Source organism: Alosa alosa, chromosome 11 (assembly GCF_017589495.1).
Source record: "Alosa alosa isolate M-15738 ecotype Scorff River chromosome 11, AALO_Geno_1.1, whole genome shotgun sequence".
In the NCBI taxonomy this organism is placed as follows: domain Eukaryota; kingdom Metazoa; phylum Chordata; class Actinopteri; order Clupeiformes; family Clupeidae; genus Alosa; species Alosa alosa.
The window spans coordinates 34030588-34049351 of NC_063199.1; the positions used below are offsets into that span (position 1 = coordinate 34030588).

The 18764-nt window shown below is 46.7% G+C and overlaps 1 protein-coding gene across 1 annotated transcript in view; it reads left to right on the forward strand.

Moving 5' to 3' along the window:
* The first annotated feature begins 253 nt into the window (after positions 1 to 253).
* The window catches only part of celsr1b (cadherin EGF LAG seven-pass G-type receptor 1b), a 60041-nt gene continuing 41530 nt past the window's right edge, over positions 254 to 18764 (forward strand). Inside the window, 4 exon segments of the mRNA XM_048256175.1 lie at positions 254 to 3876; positions 16028 to 16279; positions 16282 to 16671; positions 18351 to 18573. Coding sequence (XP_048112132.1) covers positions 357 to 3876; positions 16028 to 16279; positions 16282 to 16671; positions 18351 to 18573 — 4385 coding nt within the window. The 5' untranslated portion in view covers positions 254 to 356.

The following is an 18764-nucleotide window of genomic DNA, read 5'->3' on the forward strand; positions in this document are numbered from 1 at the left end:
GTTTGTGGAACTATCCAAGACCACTGGCACCAACCCTAATCAAATCTTAAAAATTAAAAGAATTCTCTAGTCACTTATAGATCTTCGTCGACTGGCTCCAAATGGTGAGCAGTTTCACGCACTGTTCACAAGAGACCACAAGCAGGTTCATGCAAATTGCGCCTGGGGGAGTGGAGATACGGAGCCATTTTGGACTGATTTAAAACTTAACGGGGGAAGAATGTGACGACGCTCACAGATTTGTCCCGTCGGCTTCTCATTCAGCCTCCAGCATGGAGCCGGACTGCACAGAGCGATGCGGAATACGAAGATAAGCGCAACGGTTACTTGTATGAAGACTTCATGAAGCTAAAACCATGGGATTACAAACGAAGTGGTTATGGTTGAGTTTTTTTCTCCAAGTAACTTTATGTGGATGTTTTGATTTACACATCTCAGAGACTTTACAAGCGGGGACCTTGGTGGCTAATTTATCTCTTGGACCTGGATGGAGTTACAAAATTGTCAGAACATTGACTCCGAGATATGTTTCGAACTTTTTGAAATTAGGGCGAAATGATGGAATATTAACTCTTTCGAAAAAAGTTCCTTGTGCGCGCTTGCAGAAGAACCCAGCGCCTTTGTATTTTCAGATCACTTCTTTGACATCTGAAAACTTCGTGTTAACCCACTTCAATGCGTATGTGCATGGACAGGATTGTTTTATCAAGTATAAAAGAAAGAACCTGACGCCTGACGCGTTTATGTCTTTCGGATTGGAAGGATGGACTTCCCCATGCTTTACAATAAGTGATTTGCTTTTGGATATAAGCAAACATGTTCCTGTGGCTAATCGAGGCTTTCACTCACATCATTCTGTATGTTTGGAAAAAAACGTAAAACCCATCAATAAAGTAAGCAGTGGACATGATAGCGGGGATATCTGTGTCCATAATAAGGAGCGTAGAGAATTGGACCTTTTCTGTAACGTGCGTAACTCCATGAACACTGAGTTTTTCGTGCGGTTAAAATTAAGACTTCGATCTAAACCGAAGCATGGATTGTTTATGGACGCTGCTCAGGAAGATCTATGGACCAAACGTAAGAAGAGAAATGTGAACACTGCTCCACAGTTTCAACTGCCGAACTACCAGGTGTCTGTCCCGGAGAACGAACCATCGGGAACGCGTGTGATAACTTTGAAAGCACTAGATACAGATGATGGAGATGCGGGGAAAGTTGACTATGATATGGAGGCCCTTTTTTACAGTAGGTCTAATGACTACTTTCAAATTAACACTGAGACCGGTAGTGTGACAACTTTGCAACCCCTGGACCGAGAGGTAAAAGATACACATGTTTTCAAAGTCACTGCAACTGATTCTGGTGTTCCCAAAAGATCCGCCACTGCCTATCTGACTATCACAGTTAGCGATACGAACGATCATAGTCCTGTGTTTGAACAGTCCGAGTACAGGGTCAGCATCCGTGAAAATGTTGAGGTGGGGTTTGAGGTCATGACAATTAGGGCAACAGATGGTGACGCGCCGTCAAACGCGAATATGGTTTATAAGATTGTGAACGAGGAAAGCTTGGGGGGAGGATTTGAAATCGATCCCAGGAATGGACTGGTTAAAACAACAATTCGTCCAGATCGAGAAATCATGTCCCAGTATAAGCTAATAGTCGTGGCAAATGACCAGGGAAGAGACCCGGGACCGCGGAGTGCCACAGCCACAGTGCACATCACGGTGGAGGACGAGAATGACAACTATCCCCAGTTCACTGAGAAACGCTATGTTGTACACGTGCAAGAAAACATACCGGTGAACTCCCAAGTGGCTCTTGTGAAAGCCACCGACAATGATAAAGGAAATAATGCTAAAGTGCACTACAGCATCATCAGTGGCAACGTGAGGGGACAGTTTTACATCCACTCTCCAACAGGGGCCATAGATGTGACTAGTGCTCTGGATTACGAGACCATGAGAGAGTATACCTTACGCGTAAAGGCACAAGACGGGGGCCGGCCACCACTTATTAACAGCACCGGTTTGGTTGTGGTTCAAGTGGTGGATGTCAATGATAATGCTCCCATGTTTGTGAGTACACCATTCCAAGCTTCTGTTTTAGAGAATGTGGCCATTGGCTACTCTGTGATTCACATTCAGGCCATTGATGGAGACTCAGGGAGTAATGCCCATCTGGAGTACAGACTGACCGACATGCAGCCCGGCTTCCCGTTCACCATCAACAACAGCACAGGCTGGATCACCGTGTGCGTGGAACTGGACCGCGAGACCACCGAGTTCTACACGTTTGGCGTGGAAGCGAGAGATCATGGGGTGCCCGTCATGTCCTCCTCTGCCAGCGTGAGTGTGACCGTGCTGGACGTGAATGACAACGTCCCCACGTTCACGCAGAAAGTTTACTCTCTGAAGATCAACGAGGACGCAGTGGTGGGGACCAGCGTGGTGACCGTGATGGCTATTGACCGGGACGTGAACAGTGTGGTGACCTATCAGATCTCCAGTGGGAACACGAGGAACAGGTTCGCCATCATCAGCCAGAGCGGCGGCGGCCTCATCTCACTGGCCCTGCCCCTCGACTACAAGCAGGAGCGGCAGTACGTCTTGACCGTGACGGCGTCTGACGGCACGCGCCAAGACACAGCGCAAGTGTTCATCAACGTCACGGATGCAAACACTCACCGGCCCGTGTTTCAGAGCGCAAACTACCAAGTCCTGGTCAGCGAGGACCGGCCTGTGGGCTCCACGGTGGTCGTGATCAGCGCCACGGACGAGGACACTGGGGAGAACAGTCGCATCACCTACGTCATGGAGGACAACGTGCCGCAGTTTAAGATCCACCCGGACACAGGGGCCATCACCACCCTGACAGAGATTGACTATGAAGACCAGGCGTCTTACACACTGGCCATCATTGCTCGGGACAACGGCATTCCCCAGAAGTCGGACACAACCTATGTGGAGATCATTGTGCTGGACGCCAATGACAACGCGCCACAATTTGTGCGGGACCTGTACCAGGGCACGGTGTTAGAGGATGCTCCCGTTTACACTAGTGTTCTCCAGGTGTCTGCCTCAGACAGGGACTCGGGGTCCAATGGGAGGGTCAGCTACACCTTCCAGGGTGGAGAGGATGGAGATGGAGATTTCTTCATTGAGCCTTACTCGGGTATCATCCGAACGGCACGCAAGCTGGACAGAGAGAACGTGCCTGTGTACAGCCTGAAAGCCTTCGCTGTGGATAAAGGAGTTCCACCCCTGAAGGCAGCTGTGGACGTGCAGATATCAGTGCAGGACATTAATGACAACGCACCCGTGTTTGAGAAAGACGAGTTGTTCATATTCGTGAAGGAAAACAGTCCTGTGGGGTCCACAGTGGCGCGGATCACAGCCACAGATCCTGACGAGGGGACAAACTCCCAGATCCTGTACCAGATCGTGGAGGGGAATGTCCCAGAGGTGTTTCAGCTGGACATATTCAGCGGAGATCTGATTGCGCTGACCGATCTGGATTATGAATCCAAGATGGAGTACGTGATCGTGGTGCAGGCCACCTCTGCGCCTCTCGTAAGCCGGGCCATCGTGCACATCCGTCTGCTGGACATCAACGACAACACCCCCGTGCTGCAGAACTTCGAGATAATTTTCAACAACTACGTCACCAACAAGTCCAACAGTTTCCCCTTGGGAGTTATCGGAAGGGTCCCGGCGCACGACCCCGACGTGTCCGACAAGCTGCTCTACACATTTGTGGAGGGAAATGAGCTGAGTCTGCTGCTTCTAGACCAGGCCACCGGGGAGCTCAAGCTGAGCAGAGATCTGGACAACAATCGGCCTCTGGAGGCCACCATGCAGGTGTCGGTGACGGGTGAGAACTCTCTTATCACAGTGATTTACATGCTGTTCCGACGGCCCACTCAGAGTTTGAATGGATGCTTATTTGATGCTGTCTTGTCTTGGTATGTAATGTGTGTCATGCCCTCAGCATTTAGGTCAGATGCCACATCTGGATGTCAGCCTGTTAACTCTTAAGTTCTTTTTAACACCTGATCCTGGGGAAGAAATAAGTTGTAAAGTGGTCAGTACAGTTTTGGAATATCTGGACTGACGTGCTGTTGTCTGCCTTGTCTTGTGTTTCGGTTGTTAAAGCTTTGACCAGTCTTTGATGCAGGTGATTGGTCATGTTCACTTTCTATACCCGCCCACCCGTACCAGGGGTCATCACCAGACTATTTTACAGCACTTCTACAGCTTCTCTCAGAAAGCCCAGAGCAGTTACTCTCACTTGTAGAGCACAAGCGTGACCACACTAACAAAGCCCGAGTGGTTTCATAGGTCAGCGAATTTAATTGGCTATTGAGACAGATTTATGGTGTGGTTGACTTTAGTTACTGTGGAAAAGAGACAAAAGTAATTTAATGTAATGGCTACGTCTGTTTAATTGCACTGCAATGCCAAGAGTGCTTTCATGTGATGTACATTAGAAATGTTAAAACATGAGTGTTTTGCTTTAGGTGAAAAGGAATAATGTAAGAAGTTGTTGTGGTTTTACAAAATCATAGTAGTCACCCTACTCCCCGAAGCAGGGGAATACAGCGTAAAGCAAATCTTTTACCTCCTCACAGATGGATATGAAAGCCTGTGATCTGCAGCATTTTACAGACATCGCCTGCAGCTTTAACTTTAGATCTGTGTGCGTAGTGATTGATAATCTGTCGGACCGAATTCTCTTCCCAAATTGCCATTTCCAGTATATTTCAGACCCTTTCGTGCACAAAAGCTCAGAACGTGTCTTAGCATGCCAAGTCTTTCCCAGCTAATTGTTCAAGCACAGTTTGGGGCAGATCTGCACTTGACAGCATGTAACTCTAGCCTGTGACTCAGGATTGATTGATTGCTAGCTCTACGATTAGATGAAAATGACTGAAGATTTGTGTGCATCCTGCACGTATTTAATGAAATGACTGATAGGACTTTATCCGGATGTTTCTGACACACTAGTGATTCAGTAGGTACATAGTGACACAGTGTAAACTCTCCAGGACAGCTGTGGGAATAGGTGGGAGTAGGTGATTTCACTTCATCTGTGGTGCTACCTGCGTGAAGGCTGCAGTAGATGAACAGGCTGGCTGTTACAATCCCGCACTTTATTCCCCCAGAGTTGTCCATGTCCACCCCCCATAATCTAATTTGAGGGAATAACCAATGGCATGTGCTGCTGCTTAGCAGACAAATAACCTCCACGGCCTCAAGTGCTCGGAGAAGAAGCTCCATTAAGAAGATATTCTGGGCATATCCTTGTGTATTGTGTCATTATCTTCAGCTAAGTATTTGTATTTGCTCATACAGTGCAAATTGTACGGTATGTATGGCAGTGTAAAATGGCATGATGTTGGTCATCATAAGTATCCCTTGTGTGTCCGCTTGTTTATGTCTGTAAGATGCACTCTGTCAATGGACTTGACTTGACCACCCCCAAATGCTTAACAACCAACTACATTTACACTAAGATACATAGTTTTATTGTATACGCTATACTGTACATTTACACTAAGATACATAGTTTTATTGTATACGCTATACTGTACATTTACACTAAGATACATAGTTTTATTGTATACGCTACATATACTGTACGTGTGTATGTCTGTGCAGAGCATCATTAGAGACGGAGCAGATGAGGGATGAGCATTAGGCTCTGAAATGTGAGATCTATAAGTTGGGTCACCTGAGCTCGGGCCCCTGAGAGTTACCTGAGGCATGCACGTCTCCACCTCTGTTATTCAGGTAGCTGTCATTGGCCCTCAGGGTCTGTTAGGAGATGGTGACATGCACTGAGCATCAAAGGAGTGTGTGACATGCTGTAAATACGAATAGACTGAGATGAGGTGACTGGAATAAGAATGCAAGTTCTGGATTGTGCAAAAGTGTAAGGATTGCATTAGGGAATCCCAAATAGTCCCCATTCTGGCAGACGCATAACGAGTTAATAGTTTTAAAATCATCTTACTTCTTATCCAATATAGCTACATGGCGATATCATATTTAAACCATCAAGCAAAGTCATTCAGGAAAGATAAACAGAGAATATTTGATAATATTCTGGAAAATGTAATGAAAACCTGACCTTCACAGGCTAACAGTGAAAACCTGACCTTCACAGGCTAACAGTGAAAACCTGACCTTCACAGGCTAACAGGCTGCTCCTCTAAGAGACGCTGCAGCTAACAGTGATGGATAGATGCTGGCTGTTATCACATGGGTATCACAGGTTACGGAAATATTTACATGTAGCCGGGCCAACTGTAACATAAAAGCATGAATCATCCTATGTGTCTACAATGTCAGCATGTGTGCTTGTTTTTGTGGAGGTTTCTCACAATAATACTTTTTAACCTGTTGTTGTGTGTCAGGCCACAGTGAGGCTCACTGTGCCAATTGTGAATGAATCTGTGCCTTGGCCTCCAGCACTGATACATTCCATACTAAAGCTTTTTGGAACAGCTGCCGTGTGCCCATCTTAATGAAAAGGGATGGTGTGCCAAATACCACCCCCCCAAACCACCCACCCACCCCAAACCCTGCACACACTCCTTGTTCTTCCTGTTAGCTCATACACACACACACTCTCAGCCCCCTCTCTCTTTCTCTCTCTCTCTCTGCCCCCCTCTCTCTCCCTCCCTCTCTTTCTCTCTCTCTCAGCCCCCCCTCTCTCTCTGCCCCCCTCTCTCTCCCTCTGCCCCCTCTCTCTATCCCCTGTGCATACACACCCTAGAGGTCCTCTGCTGTCCTCTCCACCGTCCGGTACTTCTGTCGTGAGTCGAGACCTGTGCTCACCATTGTGAGTCGAGACCTGTGCTCACCATCGTGAGTCGAGACTTGTGCTCCTTGCTGGGCAGCTTGTCCACTGAGGGTTTGAAGCATACAAATGAGTCCAAGTGTTTGAAGCGTACAAATAAGTCCAAGTGAAATGCTTTGCTGTAAAATACTGTGAGTTGTCCTCAGATAACCACCCTGAGTTGCATGTGAATTGCATCACTGAGTAAAAGATTAAATATTAATTGTAGGTTGGTGTAGTGTCTGTTGGTGTGTAGACACTGCTATCTCCTATAGGGTCTGCTTAGTGTTTACTTTTATCCTGAAGTCAGTGAAGTAGATCTTGACCCCAGACTAGCGTAGGCATGAGTCTCCATTCCTTCCCCAGAGATGCATGCCAGGTACAGCTCCGAGTCACGGGATTCCCCTTTTGACTGGGTGCATTTTTCTCCTCCATAGTTTTCACTCACCGCATATGAATCGCTCATTATTGTTGATGTGGTGTGACTTGGGTTTTTACAGTCAGTTTCGGCTTGCATTCCCTAGCCTAGAAATGTAGACGCACCCTAGCGGCAACAAATTACATTTGCTGCCAGGGCTAGTCTAGCAACTCTCCGTTGGCTTGTGAGCTCGAAAAATTAAACTTCTATCAGGCCAATCAAATCGTGTATAGAGTCGTTAGGCGGGCTTAACATAATGATTGATGGCAGAGTTGCAACGGTTTGGCTTGAATCCCCTGCTACTTGAAAACAAATAAGATAATGTTGCTGTTGGCGAACAGTGTGACACGAGTTAATCTTTTATTAAGTTGGCAAAAGTTTGAACTAGCCTAGTTTGAACTGTCCTATTGCGTGCAGAGGGAATTTGAAAGACAACCGATTATCCCGCCCCTCGGACTGAGTACTGTGAACGGTGAGGGCCCAGACCCTACATTTTAATGTGGGTCTGGCTCGTCAGGCTATGCATTCCCTGCACTTTGAGTGCTTAGACTTCTGATTTAGATCGGTTGTAAACTTTTTCACTAACCACATTTTATGTGTGCTGGTTGATATTAGTTACGCAAATCATATACTGTACATACAGTAAGTGTTTCTTCAACTCAGCTTGTGGATCAGGCTGCTAACAACAGTCTTGTGGTGGGCTTCAGTCCTGCGGAACACACATTCTGATGAAATACATGCCTTATCTGGACAGGAAGTTGCTTTGAATTTGCAGTGTGTGCTTTAGTTTGGTGAAAATGGCCAGATATGGTCAATACCCCCAATAATGAGCACAGCAAAAGTTTCCTCCCTGAAAACCGATAGCAACACAAAATACATAGCAACAACAAAAAAGCGTTTGATTGGACACTGAAGTGATGAATGACTGGGGCACTGGGCCCACACCAGCCTGCTGGACTACACTGGGCCCACACCAGCCTGCTGAACTACACTGGGCCCCATTTCAATCACGAGTCAGAGGGGCCAGGCTCATTTCCTCTCCTGGAGTTTGGGGGGACAGAGAAAGTGTCCATCAGAACTGGTCAGAGTCTGACTCAAGGACACAAGCATGTGGAAAGCAGGGGGTAAGAATGAGAGAGTTTTGGCTCTCATCTCCCGTCGTCATGGCGACTGTAAGCTCGCTTAGGCCCCTCCGACTCTCTGAGGAGGGGTGTAGCGCGGCCCTTTGTGCTGTCGGGGGTGCTGTGGGAGAGGGGTGCAGCAGAGAGAGCGAGAGAAAGGGGGGGCAGCAGAGAGTGCAACAGAGAGGGGGGTGAGAAAGGGGGGAGCAAAGCAGCAGCAGAGAGGGAGAGAAAGAGGTGGGGGAGCAAGAGAAAGGGGGTGCAGCAGAGAGAGGGAGAGAAAGAGATGGGGGGGTGCAACAGAGGGGGGGCTCTTTTAATAGGAGAAGCTGCAGAGTCATTGTCCTCATGCAGATTTCTGTCAAAAAACCCACAAAAGCTGTTTGTGTGTCAGAGAGCACGTAGTAAGGAGGCACAACTTCTTTAATTTCTCATTGGAGGCGGCAGCTCCCGGCTTTTCATGATTGCAACTGGACCATGAGAAGAGTTCAGGGAGGTTTTCATTCCACATGCTCCACCCATTCACCTCCCCATATCATCCCCAGTAATAGTGTTAAAAAAACACCATACACTAACAACGACAAGAACTCTACAAATCACTGATAAACTTTTCGACATTCTCCTGGTTCAGATTTGGTTCTTAATCTCTTTCTCTCTTTCCCATTGTTGTTGATCGCCAGGTTGGGTTGCGGCCTTTGTTCTTTCTGAGTTAGCCATTAGTCCCAAGCTAAGCTGCCCTCCCTCTGAATGGCTGCTTTTAATTTTCCCATGGAAAAGGCTGGTTGCCATGGGAAACCAAAAATAGTCTGGATAAAGAAAGCGTGATCATTACATTGAGCTTTTTTTTTTTTTACTTAGATCACTCACAAATGCTAAAAGAGGCATCTGCCTCAGTCATCTCTGAAATTTTGATGAGCTCAGACCTGAACCCTGCAAGGTCCATTCTAGGTCATTGAAATGTTGTGGGTCTTAATTGAGAATTCCTTGTCCTTTGTAGTGCAGGGACAAACAGAGGATATTCAGCTGAAGGAAGAGGCGTCCCTGTGCTGTGGATGAAAACACATGCTTGTCATTCCTGTGAACCTCTAGAGAAGAATGAAGAGCTATGTACTTCAATTAAATAGTTGGTAACCATGTGGGTCAGAACATAGGACTGTAGTCCAGCATGGAAGCCTTTATTCAAGGATGTAACATTGTACACAGTTGAGCTCTAACACCAGACTAACCACGAGAGCCTCTAATTGTGGAGTTGTGGCAAAGGATTGCTTTGTTCTGTTTACAGTATTGCTCAACCTTACACCAGCATTGTCATACTTTGAATGTTCATGTATTAATGGGCCAACTTGAACTCCTGCAGATATTTCAGGAACCACTGTAAAGATTTTGGCAGATCAGGGCCACCTGATACCGTTTATATTTTGCTGTAGGCCTGGAGTGGTGCACTGATGTAGATGGAGGTGTAGGTTCCACATTGGATGTGGACTCTGTCCCTTTACCAGACTCCTGCCCTTCACCTCACCTGTGGTTGCCTGGAGTTTGGACAGAGATTTGATGTGCCATGTCTCCCTAGACTTTCCCTTTCATCCCCTCAGGAGTTGAGTTTTCAGCGAGCCTCGTAAACTCCATCCCCACGGTAGCCAAAAAAGCTGCCCCCACGCTGTTCACTTCCACAAACACCCGCTCATTTTCACACACATCAAAGCTGCCATCTTTGGGACGTGTTTGAAGACATACAGGCATCTCACTCCGCACTGACTCCCCCTCCCCCTTAGGTTTTTATCTCCATCTCTCTCTCCCGCCTCCTAACCTCACTCTGGTTGATTGCATTCATCACCTCATCAGTGACAAACAAGCAGAAAGAGCATTCCTAACCGCCCTGTTGGTGTTGGACATTGTCAGTTTAATGGTGTAATGTTGGCACTTTTATGGTTCTTTCATTAACCTCCGTGGGTGCACCTTACCGCATTCCACAGTCCTGGGCCTGTTGCCTTAATGGGACTTAGGAAGGAATGTGGCTCGTGTTGAAAACACATGTCAAGGAAAATGGAGACAAAGCAGATTTGTAGCCAACAGGTATTCCTGATTCTCAGAAGCACATGATTGAGGGTTTTCCTTTTGTTACTTGAGTGGTGGTTATGTGTATTGTTCTCTGGTTAGTGCAGATGTGTTAAATGGAGGGGCCTAATAGTGGCTTTGTGTGTATCAACTATCTAGTGCAGTACATTACGTTAGAACAATTTCTTATTGTCCTTTAACAGGAAATCTCTGGCAAAAAGTGGGATTAGCATCACTACTGGTTGGGATTTTGCCTCAAAATGAACTGACAGCAGCACTGATTGGATATCTTGCATCAACATAGTATACAGTTTAAAAAAAAAAAATCAAACACACTTGCTGATGCTGTCTGACAAATACTGATGAGAGCGCATGAAGAAGCCACATTCAAATGAAGATAATCCACAATGCTTTTATTGTTCCATGATGGTTGATTTGCCTGTTATTACAATTTGGCAATGAGCAGGAAGATGACTATTATAGCATTTGAGATGATGGCGAATCAGAGTGAAAGTACATCCTGTAAATGACGTGTAGCTCCCTAATAAGATCAAAAGGAAAACAGAGCCTCTTTTGATCAAAACTGCCATTCAGGAGGGCACATTGAAGTCAGCATTACAAAAAACTTTTGGCAAAACAATGTGCCCTGGCCTGAGATAAAAGTGTTTTATCATTAAAAGAGAGTGTTTGACGTGGTTCAAATGATATTGTCAAGGCGTTCAATCTGATGTGCTGTAAAGAACCAGTGAAAAAACCCAGAGTACTGTTTACCAAAGTACGGAAGATTTTATTCAGCCCTTCATCACGGTGCTCAAGGAGTCATTATATCTTTGGATAATCGGACACATTGAATGGATATTTTCTCTGTTGGTTTTTTATACATTGGTGTTTTATTTGAGTATTGAAAAGAATCTTCTGTCGGTCCTATGTTTGAAGAAGTTCTTCCACATGTTGCTGGGTGTCATGCTGGCAGAGTTGCCCTCTCTGCCCCCTCATTGTGTTGGGGGGCATGGCGCTGGCTGGACTCCACGCGTTATTTAGGCCACCAAGCAGCCATGATGTTACTGTGGTTGCTGTCATTCAGACCCAGAGTGCTGGAGCCTAACCCTCACCCTAGAGGCCTGTCTGATATGCCTTGGAGTTTCCTGGATGCATTTAATGTCTGTCTTCCTGTTTTACGGTAATATACTACATGAATCTGTTATTAAAGGGAAAATGTGTATTACAATATTTTTTCAACTTTGCTCACACCAAAAATGACATTAAGATATTTTAAGCGTGAAGCTCAACCTTTAGATTTGGACTAGTATCTACAGTGTAACTGTATAGCAGCATAGCTTCTACTTAAGGCCACAGTTGTTGACTGTTGTGCTATAAGTGATTTCCAAAGAGGATGTCAGAACCAACTCACACATTTGTGACTGCTGATGGATAACTACTGGAAATGAAGAGTTTAACTTCATTAAACAGTAGAGGGGGTTGGCTATTGCATAGACTGTATATTGTATCTAAAAGAAGCCAATGAATGGGGACTTCTATTTGTGGTGCTTCAACGTCGGAATGGAAATTAAACAACTGTTGCCCTTTAGTGACAGTATATCACCCCCTCACAGAAGATGACCTGACGAACTGAAGAAAAGTTTGAAATGTTTTTTTAAATATGTTTTCATGAAGAGAGACACTACAGCTTGCCATACTAAATATTAGCCATGAATGAGCATCCTTTAGAATCCAAGTGCTGCTGAAGTATTCACAGTGCAAGTGCACTCACTACCAGAAACACCCCAGCTTAGTTATCCGTGTGGGTGTGTGTTTCTGGGTGTCTGCTGATAACAGTAGACCTATTCTTCCCATCAACCCTGAAAGAGGACATGGGCACACACACACAGGGATGCTCTTGCTTTTGTAAATATGGAACACGGTGTTCAGAGGAAGAGGCGTAATGGAGTTTATTGTCTCTTAATTGCTTCTTTGGGATACTGTTTGGAATGTGGCAACAATCTCTGTCTTAATTGGTGTCTAGTTTTTAATTCCCATCTGTCTTCTGGATTCTCCATGTTCCTCTCTCAAGGCTCACAGCTGCACAAAACCGGTCAGGAATAAGAAGTTGTAACAGAAGGCTTCTCTATCACACTCTGAATCTGTCATCTGCTAAAAGGTCCATGTGTCTTTTTGCTGACAGGCTTATAGATGCTCGTAGATCCAGGATTATAGGACGATATGTGTCCTCCTAAGATCAATAACCTATGCTATACATGATATACCATACCCAGACCATGATTCTGATAGCCATGTGTGTGAGTCCAGTTAAGTAGCCATACTCTCTTGGTTTGTGTGAATGTATAAAGCACACAGGGTTTGTGTTAAGTAGCCATACTCTCTTGGTGTGTGTGAATGTATAAAGCACACAGGGTTTGTGTTAAGTAGCCATACTCTCTTGGTGTGTGTGAATGTATAAAGCACACAGGGTTTGTGTTAAGTAGCCATACTCTCTTGGTGTGTGTGAATGTATAAAGCACACAGGTTTTGTGCCTCTGTGAGTGTCATGATAGTACATGAGTTGCGTGCATGATTTGCAGATGATGTAACATTTGTATTTGTGTACAAAAGGGTCACATTAAGTGGAAGTGGGTCATGTTTGCCAAGTCATCATGCCCAGCAGAGTCTAGTGTCCACAGAGAGATTATATTTAGGAACAGTGACCGACTCTCCTGAACTGTTAGATGTAGTTAATTCACATTTATTTTGTGTCAGTGCTAGACGTGTGTGACGGATTAATGTGTGACTAATGCTTGTGAAATATGAAGTGCTAAAGAGCGCTGATGAATTACATTGGGCACCATCCACTGTGGATCATGTGTGAACATACAGATAATTCCTTCAGTTGAAAAAGAAAACAAAAAAAACTCTTTTATATAGCCTCTTTTGGACTGAGGGGGAGGATTTTAGTGAAAGTGAGACGTGAAACGTTGTGCAGTAGGCAGAAATTCAGACTGCTTAAAAGGCCCTCTTCTTGGGATTAATATTCCTTTATCAGGGTCTTATCTTAAGATCCGGAGATTGTGCCAAAATAAACAAGGACATGTCCCAAAATGTCTGGCAGCCACTGATGTACTATTTGCTTGCTGGCATGCTGTTGTCTGAAGATGTTGTTTGAGACAAAGCAGAACAGCGTTTGAATTTAGAAGGGGCATTAGACGGACAAAAAAGGACTCTAGTGCAGTACGTTTAGGTGAACGATTCGTTTTTCTTATGTAGTGTATGAGTGCAGCCCAGAGAGAGCAGTAGGTTGTAGTGTATGAGTGCAGCCCAGAGAGAGCAGTAGGTTGTAGTGTATGAGTGCAGCCCAGCAGTAGGTTGTGGAGAGATCAGGAAGAACAGACAGGGAGAAGAGAACAAATGTGAGTCGTCCGGTCAGTATAATGGCAGAGTGAACGCAGCATTTTTGTTCCCTTGTTCCATGTGACCGTTGGAAAAAAGACAGGACAGTTAACTCTCAGGTGAGGAAATGACTGGGAATGACTGGGAATTTCCTGGGAATTTTTTCTGGGCACGAGCAAAGAATTTCCTGCTGGTGAGCTTCCCTGGAGTGAGATAAGAGATGGAACGTAGGGAGGAAAACAAGGTGACAGAAATGGCCCTAAATGCTGAAGTCCAAGGCCTGTTGGTCCACTGAGGCCTGGACTGTATGTCAGACACATCCCTTTCTGCATGTCCAGTTAAACAGTCACACCTGTTTTATTTTCTATCCTCCGGCTAAAACCAATAATCCGCAGGAGATGTGGTGACGTGGATGTTTACGTATAATCACCAGCATTCACATGAGTTACACGCCCCTGGCTAGTAGTGATGATCTTCGGCAAGCGAAGACACAGTGTCTGTTCTCATTAACCATTCTGTTATTCAAGACACAAGAGCTTTTTTGGGATGACCAGCTGTTACTGTATGTCCATTGTGTGTGTGTGTGTGTGTGTGTGTGTGTGTGTGTGTGTGTGCGTGTGTGTGTGTATGTGTGTGTGTGTGTGTGTGTGTGTGTGTGTGTGTGTGTGTGTGTTGTGTATTGTGTATGTGTCTATGTGTGTGTGTGTGTGTGTGTGTGTGTGTGTGTGTGTGTGTGTGTGTGTGTGTGTGTGTGTGTGTGTGTGTGTGTACAGTAAGTGATAAGTCGTGTTTATGGGTGTCCCAATCAGAAGCTGGGTCTTGTTGTGTCTACCACTGCGTGTCTGGTCAGATGGGCGATATGAGAGAGGACAGTGTAACAGAGTGGAAACGGGTCCTCTTTGTGTGCCAATTAGAAGGCCGTGCGTTCACATGACGGAGCCTCCCAGGCCGCTGGAGTGACAGGAGAGAGAGAGAGGCATACACAGGACGTAACAATAGCCACACAACGCAGGGACAATGGGCCAGACCTGCTGTGACCCACTAAGCAGATGTACTATTCGCCCCTGTAGCCGTCATTACTGTGCGTACAATGTCTCTAACTGGAGGAGAGGAATGGAGGAAGAATTTCAAGATGGCTTAAATAGTGGAAGGGAGAGTCTTGTGTGGCTGTAGGACAGACATAGATGTCCATACTAGGGAAGGGAATGTAAATTGCCTGATACCAACTCAATAACGTTTTCCATTTGCAAAATCAATGACAAGGCAGTGACAAAATGAGAAACATTAGCAAGGGAGGTGATACCAAGTTAAAACAGGCTGCTCCAAGTTAGTGAGAGTTGCCGATGAAATCCATGAAATCAGGCTGTGCCTATGTTTTGACATCATGTTTGTCCAGGTGAATCTGAGAAAAGTGCAATCCACAGAAAGCTAGTCAAGCACAGAGCAAAGTGTCTGTTGTCAGCTTCATGCCAGCAATTGCAACAAGTTCATTTTATTAAAAAAAAACAGCTGGCTTTGACTTTGATCATGAAAACAAGTTTAGGCAGAAAAAGCGAGAAAGCCAGTAAGAGCTCAGTTCTGCATCCTGATATCTGTCAAAACATGTTCTTTTGCTGCTCTGTGGTGCAGTGATGTGAAGCCTTTTAAATCACTCAAACAGAATTGGCTAATGTGTCACCATGGTCTTCTCTCCTCTCCTCTTCTCTTCTCTTCTCTTCTCTCCTCTCCTCTTTTCCTCTCCTCTCCTCTTCTCTCCTCTTCTCTCCTCTTCTCTCTTCTCTCCTCTTCTCTCCTTCTCTCCTCTCTCTCTCTCTCTCCTCTCTCCTCTCTCCTCTCCTCTCTCTTCTCCTCCTCTTCTCTCTCTCCTCTCCTCTCCTCTCTCCTCTCCTCTCTTCTCTTTTCTCTTCTCTTCTCTTCTTCTCCTCTTTTCTCCTCTCCTCTCCTCCTCTTTTCTCCTCTCCTCTTCTCCTCTTCTCTCCTCCTCTTCTCTCCTCTCCTCCTCTTTTCTCCTCTCCTCTCTCTCCTCTTCTCTCCTCTCCTCCTCTTTTCTCCTCTCCTCTCTTCTCCTCTTCTCTCCTCTCCTCCTCTCTTCTCTTCTCTCCTCTCCTCTCTTCTCCTCTTCTCTCCTCTCCACCTCTTCTCTCCTCTTCTCCTCTCCTCTCCTCTCCTCTCCTCTCCTCTTTTCTCTCTCCTCTCATCCCTACAGATGGACTCCACAGCATCAGTGCCCAGTGCACACTGCGCGTCACCATCATCAGCGACGCCATGCTGACCAGCAGCATCACCGTGCGTCTGGAGAACATGTCCCAGGAGCGCTTCCTGTCTCCGCTGCTGTCGCTCTTCGCCCGCGGTGTGGCCGCCATCCTGTCCACAGGCCCCGACGCCGTCTTCATCTTCAACGTCCAGAACGACACGGACGTGGCGCACGCCGGCGCCACCATCCTCAACGTCACCTTCTCGCCCTGCTGCCCGGCGGCTCTGGACACTTCTTCCCGTCCGAGGAGCTCCAGGAGCGCGTGTACCTGAACCGCACGCTGCTGCGTCAGCTGTCCGGTCAGCGCGTGCTGCCCTTCGATGACAACGTGTGCCTGCGCGAGCCCTGCCAGAACTACATGAAGTGCGTGGCGGTGCTGCGCTTCGACAGCTCAGCGGCCTTCATCTCGTCCCACACCGTCCTCTTCCGGCCCATCCACCCCGTGGCCGGACTACGCTGCCGCTGCCCCGACGGCTTCACGGGCGACTACTGCGAGACGGAGATCGACCTCTGCTACTCGGGGCCGTGCCAGAACAGCGGACGCTGCATCAGCCGCGAGGGCGGCTACACCTGCGAGTGTCCGGCCGACTTCACAGGTACAAGAGCACAAAAAGCTGAGCTGCAGCATTCTTGTGTAGTGGCCTTTTCTGTGACCATCCTACTTACTGAGTCTGGACTAGGAATAGCGCTGGTAGAGGACGGCTAGAAGTGCTACGGTGAGGTCAGCTGGTCAGATTTCTTTTAGGAAGTAATATGAGATTATTTAACTGCAAATATTTGTGTTACTTCTGATTTGCAGTGGCATGATCTGCCTGTGGAAAGAGAACTCTGTAAATGTTCATAGTTATTAATCCTAAATGTTCATAAAGCCTCCCATACAGTATCAAAGGAGAAAGTAATCCTGTTAATTCCCTGGATTTACTTGCTGCCATGTTAGTCATTATTAGATCTGTCATGTTGTGCCCATTTACCTGTGTTCACCTTGTAGAGTTTTGGCAGTTTCGATATGTAGTTAATTTTGCAAAACAGACACCGCCCAAAAGAAAAACATTTGATGGTTAGTGTTTATGAACACTGCCACTTCTATTTTGAAATGACATTTCATTTGCCTTGTGAGTGTTGCACAATGGGCTGTGTTTGCCTTGGACACCATCACAGAAACTCTCTGTTTAAAAGCCTATTCAGTGCTTCTGCTTCTTAATCTTGATAAGAGGAAGGTGAAGGCAGGTAAGGGGTTGCCAGAGAGATGAGGTAAATAGAGCGCATGATGCATCAGCAGTGTGTCTGGACACATAGAGCGCATGATGCATCAGCAGTGTGTCTGGACACATAGAGCGCAGTCGCGGTCAGGGAGACGATGCAGAAGAGTTGGGACTTGTTTTCGAGGCTTATGTCCCAATATCCCTCACATCTCACCGCTTGTCCTCCTTACTGGAAACACAGTTTTATTGCTGCTCCATTCACATCAAACAGGGAGGGTAACAAAGAGTTAAAAATGCCCTGCAGTGCAGCAGGAGTGATGTCATCAGCGCTGTCATCACGCCGTGACCTATCCCAGAGCTGTCATCAGGCTATCACCCTTAGTGGTCCGGTGAACCATAACAGGTGTCCTCATAGACCACCAGGGCTGCCCGTGGCTAGTCTATTGTCCCTTCGCTATTTCTCTCTGAGCTGCTTGACTTAACTTAAGCTGGTGGGGGTCGTTTGGGGTCACTGACCACAGGACCGGCCGTGCTCTCCGCGTGGACGCGCTGGTTTAGAAAGCAGGGGTGGTGAATCCACAGTGGAGTGGAGGTGAACTGGGTGTGGTATTAACGTGGAGCAGGGCTGTGAGGTGGTGACTGCTGTAATGAGATCTGTGGGGATGATGAAGTGGCTGAACTCTGGAGAGCACACAAAGCTGTCTAACAGGTGCTGGATTTATGAGCCAAAGGTGTTGGAGTGAAAGTTCTCAGCATTGCTATACATCTGTCAAAACATGTGCAATGGCTTCTCTTAGCAGGGTGAGATTTCGCATTTCAGGTAGCTCACAGGTATCTTGTAAATAATACTGATATAAATGTGTAGTCTGGAGTCTCAGCTCCGTCTCAGCTCTGTCTCAGCTCCGTCTCAGCTCCGTCTCAGCTCTGTCTCAGCTCTGTCTCCTATTCCCTCACCACTTTCTCCATTCTCAGTTGACAGAGCAGTTGGAGTCGCTGATTTGTTCTCTCGTCGTCTCTCACATGGTCTCTCTCCTTTTCATCTCACGTGGTCTCTCTCTCCTTTTAATGTCCAGGTGAGTGCTGCGAAGTGAACGCGCGGTCAGGCCGCTGCGTGCCGGGCGTGTGCAAGAATGGCGGCCGCTGCGTGGATCTGCTGGTGGGCGGCTTCATGTGCCAGTGCCCCGAGGGGGAGTACGAGAAGCCCTACTGCGAGATGACCACACGCAACTTCCCTGGCCAGTCCTTCATCACCTTCCGAGGCCTGAAACAGCGCTTCCACTTCACCGTGTCTCTCATGTGAGTAGCCTCCTCCCACCTGTACAGGTGTGTAGTTCATTCTAACTTCACTGTGTCTCTCATGTGAGTAGCCTCCTCCCACCTGTACATTTTTCTCAGGTGTCTAGTTCATTCCAACCGTCATTCCTTCCTTCCTCCAACCTGTCTGGTTTCACTTCACCTGGTCTTATCTGCTGAACATCTCGCCAAAA